The sequence below is a fragment of the Bactrocera latifrons genome, unplaced genomic scaffold (assembly GCF_001853355.1).
Source record: "Bactrocera latifrons isolate USDA-ARS-PBARC rearing strain unplaced genomic scaffold, ASM185335v1 scaffold_12, whole genome shotgun sequence".
In the NCBI taxonomy this organism is placed as follows: domain Eukaryota; kingdom Metazoa; phylum Arthropoda; class Insecta; order Diptera; family Tephritidae; genus Bactrocera; species Bactrocera latifrons.
The window spans coordinates 2,221,913-2,241,492 of NW_017534630.1; the positions used below are offsets into that span (position 1 = coordinate 2,221,913).

Below are 19,580 nucleotides of genomic sequence, written 5' to 3' on the forward strand. Positions count from 1 at the left end.
AAATAAAACATAAGAAAGTCTGAGTGGAAATATTTCACAAATATATACATAAGCTTTAGCTTTGCAATCTTCACTATTATTAAATACCAAATTATACAAAATAATAAAATTAACTCGCAATAATTTAATAGGAATTGTTGAAACATATCATTTCAAATTCTCATATGAAATAACGCTGCTAAAACTGATTCAATATTAAAAAAAAATATAAGTTAGTCATGCGTTGAGCAAATTTATTTTACTATGGATGATCCAAGTAGAGATATTTTTTTCAGTGCCTTTCTTGGCATGTCATGCATGAATCTTGTAAACAGTCATGTTATTTTTGTTCAGTATTATTTGGCATTTCGGCATGGAAAGGCTGCCGCCTAAATAACGTTAACAAATCCTTCAACTTGATTACGAAAATTCTCGTTTGGCTTCGCCCAACTTATGATCAACATATTCGGCTTATTGAGCGTACTATTCGCAACACCATCACCCTTCTTGAGACGCAGCTTTCATTACTGAATAATATTCGATCAAATAGACCGCATCCAGCCGTAGCTGACAGTGGAGAGTCGATTCGGCCACTTCCCACATATCGCACCAATCTATCGACTAATTGAGAAACACTTCGGTGAGCAGATCACGTTTTGGGCTGGTAGATTGGATACCAAGATCATGTGATATCATACTTTTAGATTATTTTCCTGTGGGAATATTTGAAGTCTAAAGTCCATGCCCGCTTCGATTCAGGCTTTGAAGCAAAAAATCAAGCGTGTCATTTGCCAGTCGAAATGCTTGAGTCATGAAAATTAGACTCAATGGATGGAACATCTGAGACATAACCACGGCCAACATTTGAAAGAGATAATTTTTTAGAATGATAATAAACATTGCACATTAAATTTGAAGTTTCTGTGCTTTTCTCTAAAACAGAGTAAGGAACCTTGAAATAGATCACCCTTTAGAACTGGACGGATTTTCTTCAATGAACATAGTAACATAGTCAAAGATATTTTGTTGGAAGAACATTACTCTTATCAGATCTAGCTCTTGTGTATTTTCTGGAAATATAAGTTTAATTTCATCGCATTTGCAGAAACTATTTACTAAGCCTTAGAATTCTATAAGATTGCTGCACAATTTTTATAGACCAGTGAAAATTTCTCCGTTTGTTTTTCCGAGTTGTTGGAAAAGACCTCCAATGGATCGAAGCTCAAAGCTAAATTGAAGGCCATCAAGTTAACATCAGAAATAATGCATCGAAATGCAGCTTTTTTCAGGCCCTGAGCTTGCTGACAATGAGCTTAAAGGTAGTAGAAATAATCTACTGCCATATTAAATTTGTCTGAGCCAGCAGAATCACAGGAAACTGGTCATATACCAGCACTTGTGTACTTCTGAAATTTTTTAAGCACATCGTAGAATGCAAGAGGAACTACTTGCACTTAGCAAGATTCACTTCGGCGCAATGACAATTGCTCTAAATGCAAACTGTTCTATTGTTACTCGTTCAGTGAGGCTAAAGATTTGCGAGCACGCAACTTGTCAAAGTTGCAAGGAGGAAGTTGAGGTGGAAATATCTCGACACTTTCTCTCTACTGTCTAGCTTTCATTGGACTAAAATGGAAGCATCTCGGTTATCATACCTTCTATGAACCTTTAAAATTAACTAGACTTGATATTAGCCGCAAGTTAAAAATTAATAGTCGATAAGTCAATATGCGAAGTTCCATACCCATAAGTTCTGGGCATCACAACGAAAGGGCGTCTTTAGCTGTTTAAGTGGGATTATTCATGCCTTTACGAATATCAGCCTGTATCTATCTGTAATCTATCTAAATATTTTCAGAGAGTTCATGTCTGTTTTTGTACAACAGTATAAGTAATGTCTTTTTTCATTATGCTCGGCAATCCATGGGAAGCGCAACTAACTTATAACCCGGGATTCAAATGCTAATTGCGGCAATGATAAAAAAATGAAATGAATTGTTTTCTTTACGGAGTTGTTCTATAAGTAATATTTAGGCGGCTTATGGTCCAAGACTTATTGGTACCAAAGTAAAAAGTTTAAAATAGCAGCAATGAATGCCTAACAAAATACCCAAAGAAAATAATTAGGTATACCATACAAGTAAATATAATATATTATAGAATATACCTATATAGATATAATATACATACATATGTACATATACACCTTGTACGCGCAAATAAGTACCCACACACAGCGGTTTCCAAAATCATTAACAAATTACATATATTAATCATAAATACATGGCAGCGTGCTGCGTCAGTTGCCGGCAACTGCAGATTCGAATCTCAGCGCACTCACGAGCATATGAGAGAACATAATTAAGAGGCAAATAAAAAAGTAAAACAATTAGCAATTATTAACTTTTATCTTAAGTATTTCTGAACATATATATTTATAAATATATTCTTATGTATACTCGAAGTTGTAATTTTCAAATATTTGATTATTTCCAAGATTTCCCACTTTTGTTGCTGAAGTGAGCGCAGCAGTTTAGATGCTGCCAACCTACATACTTCAGTATATACATAAGTATTTATTCTATAAACATGTCTAGGTATATCTCTTGCAGACGAATCTCCCGCCCAAACCACAAAGCGGCTTAAACTGCGGTGGATTTTTACAGAAAAGCTAGATCATTGATTGCATTACGCTGATGGCCTAAAATTGGCGCGCATTTCGTTGCTTTTCATTCAGAATGTCACAAATGTTCGGTTCGAAATTATTAGCTTGGCTTGGGAGACTTTTCAAGCCGGCACTTGCGTGCTTATGAGCACATTGCTGAGGAGTTTTGAAGAGTTTTGGCTGTGCTCATTTGCGACGTACACCTTTATATGTTTGTGTGTGTGGGTGCGTGTGTTGGTAATTATAATTTAGTGTAGAATTAAAATATGCAATCCAATTAAAACTCGCTGAGGTAACCGACGTTTATGTTTATTTACTTTTATAAGCAAAATAAACAAGCGAATAATTGCAAACGAGATTCGGGAGCTTGAAAATAAGAAATAAAAGTTTGGAGCTCAAACAATTGGCAAATTCAGCTACTTCGTGTTCAAAACTCAATTTTCAGCATTCAAAAGTGTACAAGTGGCAAGCGTGGTTACAATTCGAATACTCGTAATAATCAATTTTAAGTTTACGACCACAATAACGAGTATAACGACAACAGAAACAACAACAGCAACAGCAACAGCAACAATAAAGTGTTACTCACAATAAACGGCAAATGAAATTTTTTGAAGCGACAAGCATAACGTAGCCGTCACAGACACCGTAGCGAACGTCATCTCCAGCTCCGCTTCAGAATTATAATCTCTGTGTGTGTGTGTGTATTTTGCATAGAATTCTTAAAAGCAGTGTCTACTATTTGCTTTTATTTGTTTTCATCATTCGTTCTGCGTTCTTAATGTAACTGATCGTGCACGGTGGAGCAATTACATCAGAAAAAATATTGTTGTTTGAGTTTAAGAAGTCACTTGGAAGTTAGAAATACTAAGTTTGTTTTTTATACTTTTTTGGAGAGCTTTTTTTTATCTAATAATAAATTTAATTAATTTTTTTTTTTGAAATTTAATACACTTTATAAATCATTAAACCATTTTGAATAATAGTGGCTTCCTATGATAATGCAGCGGCTCTCCGGGAGAATATTCACTAAATGCGGTCTGGCTCAGTGAAAGATTTTTCAGGTTAAAATAACTTTAAAAAATATTAAGATATATAAATAGAGGTAATGATCAAAGGAATAGTAAAAATTAAAATTTTCGACGATTTGACGGCTTGTCAAAAAAGTTCTGTTTCTTTCAGAGTGTCTTGAAAAATCGAAATTACGAAAAAAATTTTCCTTCTAAACATTTTCTGATAAAATTTGGTTTTTGACAATTGGGCAGCTCCCAAAAAATTTCTCTTTCGTCAAAAAAAAGTCGATCGGTCCAGTCGCTTCGGAGAAACTTTTCTCACTGACACCAACACTGTTTCGAGAAAAAACGGGTTGACCGGTTTGAGATCGATACAATTTAAACAATTTTCCAAACGAATGTGTCTCCGAAACTATTTCCTGGATATACTTCACATTTTCGGCGAACATTTTCAAATATATTCGCATATGATATATGAATAACGATATATATATACTGTTTCGTGAGCGAACAACATTTTTTAGACTCGGTTAATCTGGAAACTCCCATTCATTAGTTTTTTAGTATTTCTCTCGAACAATCGACACGGTCCTTTTTTTTATAGATTGACAAATTTTGTGGAATCCAATGTGAATAAACTTTTTTACACTCAAATATTCATGCAATATTGAATGTGTGTTGATCTGATGCCTATAGTTGTCTCAAACTAATGAGACGACACATGACCATCTTGCAATAGTTTCAAGCAATAACCAATTTCGGGCGACCTTCACGATATTCGTCTTAGAGTGATCTATGGCTTTGATTGAATTCTCCATACCAACGTTAAACATTAGAGTTTGATAGAGTTTCATCGTAAAAAGTTGAATTAAGCTCATCGATGTATTGTGGCTGAGTTAAACCCCACCGAAATTTAAAAAGAATAATAGTGTTAAAATGTACGATTTAATTCCATTTGATGACCGAAGAATCGGTTCGCATTCGTTGTTTTCTATTCAAAAACCATTTACCCAAATTCGCAGATATCGGATCATTATGGGAAACTCAAGCCTTTGTGTGCAGAGCTTTTTTTATATGAGATGATATCTTTCTGAAATTTGTTCAAAGCAACTCAATATTTTTTGAATTTATTTTTTCAGATCGGATCACTATAGCATATATCTGTCATACAAAATAATCAATAAAAAACAATATAAAGATCTGTTTCTACCCTTGTATAATATAAAATATGAACCTGTGAAGAGTTATTATGGATTAGGCTCTATTAACTGTAACATTTTTTTGTTTTTAAGAGTTTTTTTTTTCTCTTCCTCCTTTTTTCTCCTCCTGACACACTGTACCACCGATGGGGGTTAAGAATATTTTGGAATGTCTCTGCCAATTCAAATAAACAAAATAAGAATAATATGAAATTAAATAAAGTGAGCAACGCAAAAGATTGTATCTCTGCCCGTGATGATTATTGTTTTTCATTTTGCTAAGCGATTTTTTTTCACTTGGGTGCTTTTTGCGTTTCACAACTACAAAGCGAGGGAAACGTAAAAGATTATTCTCGTGCAAAAAAAAAAAAAAAAAAAAAAAAAAAAAAAAAAAAAAAAAAAAAAAAAAAAAAAAAAAAAAAAGAAAAAAAAAAAGATTATAAATATGAATGACAACAACAATAAGCAAGAAGCCAAAGCTCAGATACACTAGCAATCGGTGGAGTATTTGTCATCGCCACACCACACAATCGCATAAAGCGAAGCCAATTCTCTGGAAGCTGCGCTGTGTGGTACTTTGCAACCGACACGCCGTAGACTGGAGACGGTAGCTAAGGCGCTGGCGCTGGCGCTGTCGAAGGCGACATAAAACTTAACACAAAGCCTTACAAGCCGATCAGTCGACAACATTTCACTTTGGTCGTAGGAAGCAACCGAACCAATCGCATCGCCAGCAATCAGCGCTGACAGCAACAAATATCGGAAAAGAAATTTTTATAGCAGACGCAAACGACATTTTTACAGTTCGTGGAAGTTCGCGGCATTAAACATACGCACTTAATTTAAGTGTTTGTGGAAGCAAAAATCGAAAATTGCAAGTGGAGCGTTTAATAAGCGTGTTGTGGTGAAGTTATTCGATAGCAGACGGACAATGAACACGAAACGCTGTCAAATTGCGCTGCTGGTAAGTGTTAATAGAGAGAGAGGGAGAGAGAGAGATGATTTGCGAAAAAAAGTGTGTGTGCTTTAATTCAAAGACCAAAGGTCAAACAAAAATTAAGAAAGCTTATAAAAAATGTGCTTACAGAATATAAAAAATATTGAAGTATTAATGCTGTGTTAGACATACCAAATAATAAATAATACAATAAAATATTTAACAAACAACGCAATTGCTCACTTTGCAGCACTTGTCGCTGTTACTCAGCGTTTTCGTGCTGGACTCCGCACTGGCCGGCTCCATTTACACGCTAGACGACACAGCGCCCGTCAAACCAACCAAAGAGCCCGCCAAGTTTGTCGTCATCACCGAGGATGTCATACCCGATGTCGCGAATACAACACAAAAAGTGATACGCGTCAATCCACTCGATTTGCCAGCGCTAACCGAAGATTCCAGCGGTAGCGAGGACTCATCATTGTACAAAATACAGAGTTTACTGCCAGCAAATCGCAACTACGTGAACTCGAATCGTATGCGTGGCAAGAAGACGCGTCCTAAGGATGTTAAGGCCGCCACTGACAGCAAGGTTGCCGATTCACCGATCATCCGTCAACTTACCGAACCGAAATTCCGTAAACCGAGTCGCAATCAAAAGAAGAATCTGCATTTCCTCTACAATCAAGAGGCCTTAGATGGGCATAAAGTGAGCAAAACTATGAATGTGCGTGTGGCACCTGGCGCCTACCCCGTTTACTATGTGGTTTCGAAAACTAATGGACGCTTTGGTAAGTATCCAATTAAGGGTTTTCGCACGCCAACCGAATTTCTGAAATATTTGGCAAAAAGCAAAGTGACGCCTTTGGAGCAGGCGCAGCGTTTGGAGAGTTGAGTGGAGCTGAAGGTGTGTTAAACATACTTAGCATAGCATAAATATATAATTAAGTCTAAGTAATGATAGTAGATTTGCAGCGCTGTTCAAAACAGATGATGAGTGTGGATTCATGATTTTATTGCTTAGATAAAGCAGGTAGTTTTTTATTTTGAAGTGCTACACCCAACTTGGTATTTATTTTTATGAGTAAATTGTATAATTAATTTTAGTTTAGTATTATTTATGATTTTAAAGGATAGTATTTATAAATAGTAACTTAATGTACTTAAAAATCTATATACATATGTATGTTTAATATGTCATTTTAAAAAGTGCCAGAATAAAGTCAAATTATTTGAAATAGCAAACATTTGAATTCAATAAGTTTGGACTAATCTGTAGACTACGTTCTCATTTTATTAAACATAAAAGTATAGTCAAAATAATAATACATGAGCATAGCTTAATGGATGGGAATCGGTATAGGAATATCGGATCGATATCGATATGTCTTCAACATCGGGACTATCATTATACTAAATTATTTGCGTCAAAGGCAAAAGCATTGGTATTGGAATTAATAAAAGGATATCGGGACACCAACATCCGCATATGATTGGCATCAAGATCAATTCCAATACCAATGTTTTTGCCTTTGACGCAAATAATTTAGGCAATAATTTGGGGAATTCACAGTAAACCAAAGTCTTTTCCACTTCAGGTAGGTAATTATGTTTATGAAAAGTTGTTTTCGCGATTTAATGAATCAGTGAAATATTGAATATAAAAACAAAAACTAAGTATTCAAAAAGTACCACGCAACTCTGTTTGTGCTTCGTAATTCTTGAAGTATTCCTTATATTTTTACTAGAATATGTATATGTAGTAATTGAGTGTGTATATTTGTTTAAAATATCATTGTATGTCATATTTAATGTTTCTCTTTCTATGTATTTATATTTATGCTTACCTAATTACACCCTATTATTAAAGATGTTCGCACCTGACTAATGAATTTGCTTAGAGAGTTGTTCTCTTTATAAATTAAATTGAGCTTCAATGCTAGAGAATTATTTTACTGACTTTTTGTGCGCTTAAAATAATAATGAATGACCAAAAAAAAAAGAATTTAATTGTAATGTACATATATAATTTTAAAATAAATAAATAGCGAACAATGACAAAAAATAAAAAAGTAAAATTAAGATTCATCATTTTGATGTTAGAAACAGAACGAAATATAATACTATTGCTAAAAATATTATTATACTTTTATGTTCATATTTACTATTTATTAAATTCGTATGAATATTTTTGAAAGCTAAAACTGTGTTTCTTTTCTTTCACTTCTTTTCTATCTCTGTTATTCAACTTCTTCGCCATTCATTAAATTTTCGCCTATTTGCTGCTTAATTCCGTACTTTATTACTAAAAAGATTTCAACCTTAACACATTTTCTACAAAAGTGAATGACTTTTTTGTGCGTAACTAATTTGCTAAGAATACAAAGCCAAAAGGGGAAAAAGTAGCAAAGTGAAACATAGAAAAGCATCTAAAAATAAATCATTCTTAGCATTTCTCAGCATAAAATAACAGTAGTGATTAATGTCTCACTTGCTGAAAGTTATTTAAGTGCACACATATGTATATATGTACATATATACTTTGTATATATAAGTACTACTCCCATACTATGTGTGCAGACATATGCCTGTTCTTACTATAAATAGTTGTTATTATTATTTTTTTGCGTGCAATGTTCAACTCACCAGACGGAAGTTTATATTTCGCTGAATTACCTAATTGAGACGGTGTCGAATTAATGAATTAAATAAAGAAATAAATAGGAATGTGCTTGGGGAGAAAACAATCTTCGGTCGACTTCATCAGCAGCAGTAGTGTATTTGCTACGCGCTCCAAAGCCGATTATGCATACCGCGGACAAGAAACAAGGTTGCCAACTTCAATTAAAGAAAATAATGCAGCATTATTTATCACATGATTACTCGATTACGGAAAACCGTGCTTTGCAGAAAATATTTTTTCTCACGGGATCCGATCACAACATTTCTAGAACCTTAACAAAGTTAAGAAGTCAGTCGAAAAAGTCTTATCGTAATTCTAATCAAACTCCAACTTATTTTTATTTATTTATAGTGAACTTTAATGAACCAAATATGTACCATTTTTGTGGACCACTTTTTGACATTTTTCCGATGGAGACGTTATTCCATCAGTGTAAAACTTTTCTTGGAGCTTGGACCATGATATATTCGGCACATTATTGTCGTGTTTGATCCACTTTTCGTCTCCTACTACCATTCCCTTCAGAATAGTTCGATTTCATTTCGTTTCAGCAAAATATTGCAGATATTAATTCAGTCCATTAAATTTTTCACAGAAAATTCATGTGGTACCCAAACATAGAGCTTCTTTCGGTAGTCAGTGTTTTTAAAATGGTTCAAAGTCATTTGGTGATGAATATTAAGCTCCTTAGCGATGTCATGGCTGCTAATGTGACGGTCCTGGTCAATCTTTTCCATAATTTCTTCGAATTTTTCAACGATAGGACGACCAGAGCGTCATTTTACTCCGAAGTCCAATCGGCAGACATCCGAATTAACTGTGTATGATGAAACAGCCCCAAAGCGTGGAAAAATGCTACAGTCGGGTTAGTTATGATTTGGGATGCCAATGGAATAATGTTTTTGATTAGCTTGAATAATTAATGCTATATTTTGTATGCCACCTTTGAAGTAGACTACGTTGAATAAAAGAAACTAGTTTTGCCAAAAAAATGTGTTTACTATAGGGGTTTAGGGGAATTTTTCTTAATATCTTTGGATTTGTTTAGAGTAGTCTTACATTTGGAAATCCCGTTTGTTCCAAGTGCTCTTTGGAGGAGGCATCTCTAAACCTTTACTTCTGCTAGTGTATCTCTATTGGAATATTTTTATATTTAATGAGGCAAGAAGAGTTCATACTTATTCTATTCAAATGCAAAAATTATAGAATAGGAAATATAAAAACGTATATTCACGTGTAAATGTCAATGTCAATTGATTATTGTGTAACTATAAATACATCTATGCTAATTGTGATTTCAAGTACAAGGTGAATTAATGCTTTCCAGCAACAAACATTATGTGAAAGCAATATTCTGTGTTTAATTATTACTTAACTACTATTTACGAGGGTACGTTTTTATGTTCGCAGAATTGCAGATTTGTTTTATTCAAATAAAAATTGAATCATGAACATTGAGTCATTGCACTGTAATAACCTTAAATTTGCATTACAAGCTCCAATGAGCAAAACAACATTCTCAACACAAGACTCAAACGTTCAAGCACATCCATGATTGATGGCCGCTCATAGTCTTCATTGAGTGCCGATTAATAGTAATTACAGCAATAAAAAAGATATTCGCGATAATTTGTATAAATAAATATTTTTTGTAATTATAAATAGATACACACTTTTCCATACACAATTGCTTACTCACTCTCCACATATTCAAAACTATACATAATCGTTCCTTCCCTTACCGTCGCCGATGTTTTGTAATTTTTTGTAAAGTTGACTTTTAATTGTAGCTTAAATTAAGCAAAGAATTTCGGGGCGTGTTTGAGCGCTCAACAAACTTCTAATTAATCAATCAATGTTCTTCGATTGAGAATGCGTAATTTGAAATTTGAATTTAATTACTTATTTGACTAAGTACAATAAGTACTGTATGTACTACAAAGAGTAGTGGAGTTGAAGTATGGTTTCTTTTATCTGTCTCGAATAGTTTGATTAATGCGCAAGTGGGTGTCTCCAGTGAATGTGTGATTTTACTTAAAAGTACAAAGGTTGGTGTAGCATATATTTGTATGTATGATTTTTGAATACATAAATATGGGAATGAGTTTGAACATGTCATATTAGAATTTTCTATGATTCATTGTTTCAAAACAGAGATTATTTACTAAAAACTATTCATGTGAATCTATTTATCATAGATATTTTGTGAGTATAAATATTTTTCTTTCCGTCATGTAGGAACTCTTTTTATTTTGATTTCATTTTAATGAGCGTTATGCTATTCTTAGGACCTAATGATTTGGTCATACTTGCTTGAGCAATTATTTATGAAGAATTTAGTTACAAAGCCTAACATTCGCATAGTTGATGTTTTATAGTCTCCTCCTCTTCTAAAGCCTGACTGCTTATACTGTAGATCTGTTAGCACTCCTACTAAAGCTCCTATGTCATTCCTTTTGAATTTTCATATTCGGCATGTGCGTATCATATTTCATTAATGCCACGTTTCCCTTCTTATTGAACAAGTTAGGGATTATCTAAACCGAAACTCCATTATTCTTCTGACTTGTTTGTCGATTAAATATCTACTTGGTACCAGAGACATGTAAATTCTTCTTTTACGTGGTCTAATTGTACTATGGTGCCTGCTCTGGTTCGTTCATTCACTTCACAGTTACCAGGAATATCACTATGTCCTGGAATCCATTGCTGGTATACATTGAAACAGAATGGTAGGTCTAATAAGAGATTCAGGCGTGCATTTACCATCTTTGACGGAACCCTAAGAGATTTTAGTGATTATAAAGTCGCTTGGCTATCTGTACCATATATAGAAAGGCTTACCTTAATTGCTGTAATCTCCGTTGGAAAGATATTGCGGTCTGATAGATTAATAAACGAGGAATGCACCACTGCTTTATGTTTATTGTCACTGCGCTCTGGTAAATGGAAGGCGCTTTTGGTATCTAACTTTGCCGAAAAGACATTATCTCCCACTTGATTATCTAGTTTAGACCAGTACATATAGATGTTATTCTTGCGACCCTGACCGCCGTTTCCACTTTTCTCTGAAAGGTTAGGTAATATTGGGGATGAATGATTTAAGTTTAATTCTAAAGGATTTCGTAAATCCGTGTTGTGGGGTAAAAAAGAGAACTTACTAAGCATTACAGAGTGCCCTTATTAAAGAAAGCTAATCGGGACTTTAGTCTAAAAGGAGACTTCGCAGCCAGTTGTTTACAGCACAATTATGCTGGCAGTAAATGTAAAATAACATTCAGAGCCTGACTTGGTGTTGTTGCTCTATAAGTAATTATTATAACTGGGGTCTAGTCAGGACCGGTTTCTGGCAAAGATCTCCTTGGAGTGTAAGCAGTTTAGATGCGGATATGTTAGACATTCTACAGGCATGGTTCTGTAGATCAACAGAACCACAGTTATTTGCATAAATAATAAAATAAGCAAATTGCAGAAAATTGGCACTCATTTGAAGAGTTTGTAAAGGAACACTGGTCAAAAGCTAAACATTTGGCAAATAACTAGCAGTTATTCTGAATATTCTTATAGTCGTATATTTTATAAAAATAAAACGCGGTTCCTTGCTATATTGCGCCATCTGAAGTAAAGCCAAAGTGGTCCGAGGGTAAGTTATAGTGCTGATCTGGAGTGCAAAATTTTACCGCATGAACACACTCCTGCTGGGATAGCTTCCGTTTTGATACTAAAATATATTTACTAAATAACGGATTTATTTAAATTTGAGATTTGGGGGAAATTTTCAAAATGAGTGGTATAATATTCAACGAATTAGAAATATTCAGTCATTCAAAATTTTGTTAAGACTTTAAGTTCAATTAACTCTTGGCTTTTGGCTCAAATTTGTAGAAAATTTACTTGGAGATGCATTGTGTCGCTCAAAATGTCTTAGATCAATGAAACATGAGCATGCATGTTGGAAAAATAGAGAAGAATTACTCCTTCATATTGGTAATATAATATGTTATATGACTGATTTTGAGAATCTAGAATTACTTAGATTGCTGAATATAAACTCTTTAGATTTCTCGATCAATCTGACGTTGGAAGCGATAGTTGCACAAAAAATGTAGTGTGCTAAGGTGATAGCGGGCAATATTCGAGAATTTTGAATTGAAAAATTAGTTTAATACTTTTCTAGCGTAGCTTTATATCTTCACGACTATTTCATGGTTCTCTAAATTACACTTGGTCAAAATATTTTGCTAAAGGTTTTTAGAAACCAAAGTGTTTAGGAAGTATGTCTTTAAATAGTTTTCAATTAGAGAATTACACACAGTTTGATTTGGGATAGCAAGCTTAAAAAACTACTGATACCATTGAGATAACTAAAAGACAACGAAGTTCTAAAATTTTCAAACATTTTCTGAATTATAAGTGATCTGTTACGAAATATAGCTTCATTTACAAACAAATAAATCCAATGGAAATATCACTTTATCTCTACAAAGAGTGCCTATCTACTTTAAAATCCAAAACAATTATAATTTTTCAATATGATACAAAACTTTCAAATTGAAAGACATTTAAAGAATATGCCATTCATTGACAGCGGCACCTTTTGTCGTCGCTTATCTCTAGCTGCTAGCTGTGCGCACGCATTAGGAGAAATCAGTGAGCTCAAAGCATATTTTGCCCCACGCAAATCTAATCGAATTCAATTTCACAGCACCAAACTCGAGTCCACAAATCTGTTGCAATTTATATTGGCCGTTATGGTCAGTGGCTGCGCGCGGAGGGTAAGCACAAAAGCTATAACAATGGCAACAATGGAACGAAAGGAAGCTGAACAAAGTAAAGAACTAATAAAGAAGTCGAAAATAGAAAATAAAGAAAACATAGATGAAGAAGAAAAAAAAAGGCGCAAAAAACTGGAGAAAACAACTTGAGCAGCACATTTTCCACTCTATTTATTACGCGAGTAAATTGAGTTTGTGACAATGTCGGTTTGCTTATTGCGTAGCTGTTGCCCTATCCGAGAGCGTCTTATTGGTCTGCATGTATGTATTTATTTTATTTGTTTACTTGTTCATTTATACCGTTACTTTTCTTTTGTCGAATTGCCGCATTGCTGTGTGTGTGCGGTGAGGCGAAGGCGAAGTCGAAGGCAGATGAACACTGTAAAGAAGCTGCAAATCGAATTTAAGCTACACAAATACAAACATTACAACAACAGCGATAACAAAAGCACACAACAGCTTTGAGACGCTTAAAAAACTTGCAGAAAGCGAATAACTTTTGAAATGTACAACAAGTACTAGTATAAATATAAATAAATAAATAAATTGGTAACATGTTGCAAGTAAACTTGAGACAAGTGAAACTTTCTTTGTGCGACGCTATTCGATGGCCACAAACTAGACGAATGAGACAAATTCAGAGAGAAAGAGGGAGGGTTTGAGGAGGCAACGCAAATGCAGATTTGTTGTTAGAAAATTGTAAAGGGAAACAGTGAAAGTATGTAAAATGGTTTGTTCGGGAATGCTACAAGAGTTTTTAGCTTGTCTGCGTGTACTCGCATTTCTATTTGAGTGCACGGGGGCGTATGAGTGACAAATGTACCAATAAAAGCGCAATACAAGCGTTGGTGTGTATGTATGTGTATATGCAATAGGCTTATTGGAAACCTAAATTGACATGGAACAGCATAGGAAATAGCAATAAAGCAACAGCAATATTCGCAAGCGTTTGCTTTATGGGTGATTTTTTTTTTATATAGTAGTATAGCTTCGGCTCATAGCGTTGGCAGAGAAATTGTGACTTGTTCTGTGCTTTGCTCAAATTCTTTTCCTTATTTTACTTGCATAGGAAAAATTTGTATTGAAGTAAAAGCCGCTAGACAAGTGCATTCATCGAGAATATAGCTTTCTATTGCCCTATCAATACAAAATATGTATAGCATTTTAGCTTAAAATCTATTAAAATAAAATAAAATAAGAAAATAAAATTTTAGTAGATATAACTATTGCGTTCCACTCCGTTTCTAACTTTTATCACCGTCAAGGAATAGATATTCTCAGATAGAGGAGATATCGCACTCTAAACTTCAGTGTGAACCGTCTCGTCAGGTAACTCAACCCAGCTCTGTCGCAAATCTGCGTATATCGCCCCGAAATGGGCACCAAGACAATACCAGACTAAGTGGCTATCAGAGATCTATATATACGGCGACACAAGTTGTTCAAGGATTATTACGTTGCCTTGGACGTAAGTTCATCTGGCTCCAAAAATTACAATTTAAGTATAAAACCGATTAGAGAAACAAAATTAATATTAGTTTGTCAAAAAAGTATTACGGTATTTTAGCTAGTTGGCGCTGAGAGCGCGTAGTTCTACTCTTATTAGTCGCATCGGGTCATGTTATAGTGTCACAAACATGGAGCAAAATTAAGAGAAAATACGGCATATTTTACAGAACTACTACGATAAAGGCAAAAATGCATCTCAAGTAGCCAATAAAATTTGTGCAGTTTGTGGACACGATACAGTTTCCATTTTCACCGCACAACGATGGTTTCAAAGTTTTCGTTCTGGTGTAGAGGTGCTCGAAGATGCGCCACGCTTCGGAAGGCCTGTCCTCAAAAAATTGCGATAAAATTGCTGAATTGGTCGAAAGATACCGGCATAGTAGCAGCCGTAGCATCGGTCAAGAGCTGGGCATGAGTCATCAAAAAAATTTTATGAGCAATTGAAAATTCAATAGAAATACCGCAAGACAACCAATATATAAATCCTAAACTGACTAAATGAAATGGTTTCTGAAAAAAAAAAAGATTTTAATAACAGGAACAGAAATGGAAGCAGAAAAAAATATTTGTATGAGTAAGAGTAAGATTGAATATAAAACTTATATTCTAAGATATTTAAGAACAGAAAATTAAATGTAAAAACATTTTTAAACAATTAAATCACTTAAAATAAATCTGTTACAGAAATCTGAATAAGGTTTATTAATAGTTGTTGCAGAAGTTACAGTTAAAGTAAGATTCTGTTCAGAGCGCAGTTTTCAGAAACAGAAATTATTAGTAAATATAAAAAAAATATATATATATATATATATATTGGCTAGTCGGAAAAGTCTTTTTGTATTTGGTCAATAGGTGTCGTCGCAGTTTTATATTTTCAGTGCTACCAATCACTTTGGGTCATACCAAGTAGTATTGGAAAGGTGAGTCAAGTTGGCTTCAAGTTAAGCCTCTGAAAATTACTTGTCGCAGTTTTCGTTGAGAAGTCAGAAAAATTCTACACTAAATAGAGTCTCTAGCGGAAAAATGGCACATCCTTGGTTCATTAAAATTCATTATAAATATAAAAAATAAAATAAGTTGAATAGAAATACCAAAAGACTTTTTCGACTTCAATATTTAAAGAATTTGAAAACAGGAAAAAAATTATTTGAGTTTAAAACAGAAGAGGTAAATTTCCATACGGCTTCTTTTGTTTGTACTCAAATTTGTATAATATAGATTTCGTATAATAGGAACTGAAATAAAACAGAAAATCTATTTGCAGGAATATCAGAAAATTTGGAAAATGGATAATAGACTTTTATGATCTTAATCCAAAATAATTAAATTCTGCTGGTGAAATCTGAAAATTTGTTTTTTAAAGTAGTTGCAGAAGTTACAATTAAAGAAAATCTTTTTAACAAAAAATTGGTAAGTAATTTTCAGAAACAGAATTTTATTTTTCTGTTACCAAAAACTGAGAATTGTTTTTTAATAGAGATTGACAAAGAGACTAATTTAATGGTTTCTTAGAAGTTCGGGTAACGGGATTACCGCAACAAAGCTAATTTGTTGTACTAACAACAAAATTTCAAAAATTTCAAAAATTTCAAAAATTTTATGTTACTAATTCTGTTTCTGTCGTTAATCAAAAATTACCTGAACAGTTTGAAAAAAGCAAATTTTCTAGAGATTAAAGTAAAACTCTCTTAAATTGTCATATGTTAACCGCTTTTCGACATTTTCCGGATTGTTTTGCTATGGAACAGTTCATTAAACCTGTATCGATTAATTAAATGTCCAATCAGATTATTGCCCTGAACGCAATTCGGCAAAACATGAAAAATCAAATAAGCAATATTTTTTTACCACTACTTTATTCAAGCTGGTGCGAAATGTTAAACCTAACTGCAATTTGCTCAAAAGCTCAACCAAGAATTGTTGTAGCTATTGAATAAACAAATCGCACAATGAGGCTTTACAGAGATAAACAAGGCAAACAGTTATAAAAAGTTGCAACTTGCAGAAAAGTTAGGATACACGAGCCGCATTTGAGGTTCAAGACCTGTCAATAAAGCTGCGTTGGTGTTGAAATTGAAAAGACGACTCGATACAAGGCTATGCTCTGATAGACTACGACAAAAGAAGTTGGAACTTTAACACTTCAAAGTTGACGGAAGTGAATAAGCAAAAAAATGAAAATTAAAAAGAAATTTATAAGCAAAAGAAAAACATGTAAGGGAGTGCTAAGTACGAGTGGAGTCGAATATATCGAGTACTAATTGTGCAACTGATATGAAGTCGCGTAAGATTCAACAATAATTATAAGTGTTTAGTGGAATATACGGACTAATTCAATAATTCTTTAGATTGATTTTAACAGGGTTACCACGTGTAAGAATAACACAAACCAAATAAACTTATGTCTTTGAGAGTGGGGTTCTGTGGTAAGTAGTAATAACCGTAACTCCTCCTTATGGGCGTGGTCATAATCCGATATGGACAGACGAGTAAAAAGTTTCTTTATCAAACTCGCTAAGTTTTAGAAGTTACAAACAACCGTTATGTCTACAAAGCCATAATACTCTCTGTCACGTGTATCGGGTATAGAACAGTTAGTTTTTACAAATACTTTACTTTCGTAGACAATATTTTTTATGTATTTCGCTTAAGTAGACATTTTTTTCAGTAGCAATTTTTTCTCTACTTTTCCCAACACTTTTGATGCCTTTTTCTTCACCCCTTCCTCTTTGTGTGAGTGCAAAACTTTCTTGTAAGTGCATTATTTCCGGCTTTTATAAAGTTTTCATTATTTATGCGGCGTGGCACAGGAAAAAAATCGCACCGAAGTTTGAGTAGGAAATAGGAGTGTGTAGTGGTGCATGGCTCTTGGGAGCAGCAAAGATGCTAGTTTCTGTGTTTTTTCTCGTGCTCCTGCTTGTGCTCGGGGCATTTGTATTTGCAACTTACAAGTAACTCGTATTACACTTACAAGTTGCAAGCAACCTGCTGTTGCAGCCAACAATGCCGCCAGTGCCGAGTGCATTATGGTGCATTTTGTGGCTGGTGTATGCCGCGGCAATACGAATAACAACAATAACGATGGAAAAAAGCAAAAGCTTTATTTATTGAGCAAAGTTTTGTGATTTCTTGCACCGCCGGCTGGCAGCGTGCTCTTGCAACATTGACATCATTGTCGTCATCGTACTCGTGGTCCTCGTGTTCTTCGCTGTTCATGTTCTTCTTCTGATCAGCGTCATCATTGCTTGCTGTTGTGTGTCTTCGATGCTTTTTGGCCTCTTACTTTGGCTTATAACAAATTTTCTCGTGTATTTTTGCAAGCTTCAATGTGCAACACAGCTCTGTGTTAAGTTGCTTCATAGCGCACACAAACACACATGCAACTATATACACTCATAAAGCGCCTTGTGCTGTTATGCAAGCGCCTGAAAAGGTTTACGGTGGCCATACATGTGTGTGCGTGTGAGTTTTCTTTGCCTTTTTCATAGTGGATTGTGTGCATTCTAAAGTTTCATTTGTTGACTTACAACATTTTTACTCAATGTTTGCATGTTCGGCGGAAATTGCTCGAAAATATAATAACGATAATAAAATAAAACTGAAAACTCACTTAATCATGTTGCGCTCTTAAACTAGGCTTAATATGAGCGAATACATATAATGACACACGATCTGTCATTGGCGCGGGCTATGTGGCGACTCTCTTCCGAAAATTGTTGAAAATAATTAAAATTTTTTTTTATTTTATCTTATCTTTCATTTGCTGCTAACAATGTTTTTTATCATTAAATTTACATTAAAGAATCCTCACTAAATAAGTGGCATTCTTGTCATTCTCTGAGATTTTATCAACCCAATTTGTTTTAAATCGGTAAATTAGTTTCTAACATATGCAACTTCTCTTAAAAGGGGCTGTGCCATGCCCACCATACAATTTTGACCCATTCCTTTTCTGCCATTATTCTTTAAAAACTTGCTGCTCTTCCAGTAGTTTCGAACGACAACGTTATAGCTCGATTTCTCCCAATCTTAAATGAATGACACACAATGTTTTTACGGTATTCGATTGGCATAGTTCTTGTAGCTTTTACAGAAGGTAATAGAGGTTAGGTAAGTGTGGTAGGCTCGTGAGCCACGCTTAGATGGTACTTAGCGATGCCAGATAGTGTGCCGTCACATAGTTCATGGGAATTAGTCATCCTCTAGGATGCAAGCGCTTGACTCGAATTTCGATGGGTTCGTGGGATTACTATCGATATCTCGTTTAGTGTTCCATACCGTGGGGTTTCTAAATGTTTAAAGCGTTGCCTTGTTAGTGCGATATACTACTGTGATAAAACTGAAACATGAATTTTGTCCATTTCATCTGCTTGAAAGTAATCACTTCCCGCTGCAATACATATATGCCAACAAATTTTCCAGCCATCATAGAACTTGGAAAAATCTTCCGTCATGATGGCCGTCAGAGCCTTCTTCATTTCAGCTTTTATATCAACAATTGAGTCAAAATGGTGTCCTCGGAGTAGTCATGTGAATTTGCTGCATAGCCAAAAGTTACACGGAGGTAAATCAGGCGAGTGAGTTGGTTGCGGCACGATATTAGTTGAAAATGTGGCGAAATGATCACGAATAACCAATACAGTATGAGATGGTGCATTATCGCACTTCTTTGTTCATTAAATTCAGACATAGTAAAAATCGAAGAATCTCAAATATTATTGAATATTTTGACGTTAAATTTAGCATAGACGTCACTAACAGTACTACCAACTTAAGGAAGAAAAAATTTACCGATTCGAAAAATACGCAAAGTACAAATA

General features: G+C 34.3%; 1 protein-coding gene across 2 annotated transcripts; it reads left to right on the forward strand.

The window, feature by feature from the left end:
• The first annotated feature begins 5,418 nt into the window (after positions 1-5,418).
• Positions 5,419-6,889, forward strand: LOC108978234. Of its 2 annotated transcripts, XM_018948393.1 has the most exons (3): positions 5,419-5,820; positions 6,044-6,700; positions 6,761-6,889. In XM_018948393.1, the coding sequence occupies exons 1-2, from the start codon at positions 5,788-5,790 to the stop codon at positions 6,686-6,688; spliced, it is 678 nt and encodes a 225-aa protein (XP_018803938.1). In that variant the 5' UTR covers positions 5,419-5,787; the 3' UTR covers positions 6,689-6,700; positions 6,761-6,889. The 2 variants fall into 2 exon arrangements, with proteins under 2 accessions (XP_018803938.1, XP_018803937.1); XM_018948392.1 differs by having other exon boundaries at positions 5,421-5,820; positions 6,044-6,889.
• Positions 6,890-19,580: the final 12,691 nt, after the last annotated feature.

Excerpts from the sequence above, each read along its gene's own strand:
- LOC108978234 (XM_018948393.1), top strand. The coding sequence starts at position 5,788 with ATGAACACGAAACGCTGTCAAATTGCGCTGCTG. Across the intron at positions 5,821-6,043 it reads GCTGTCAAATTGCGCTGCTG|CACTTGTCGCTGTTACTCAG; the intron begins GTAAGTGTTAAT and ends CTCACTTTGCAG.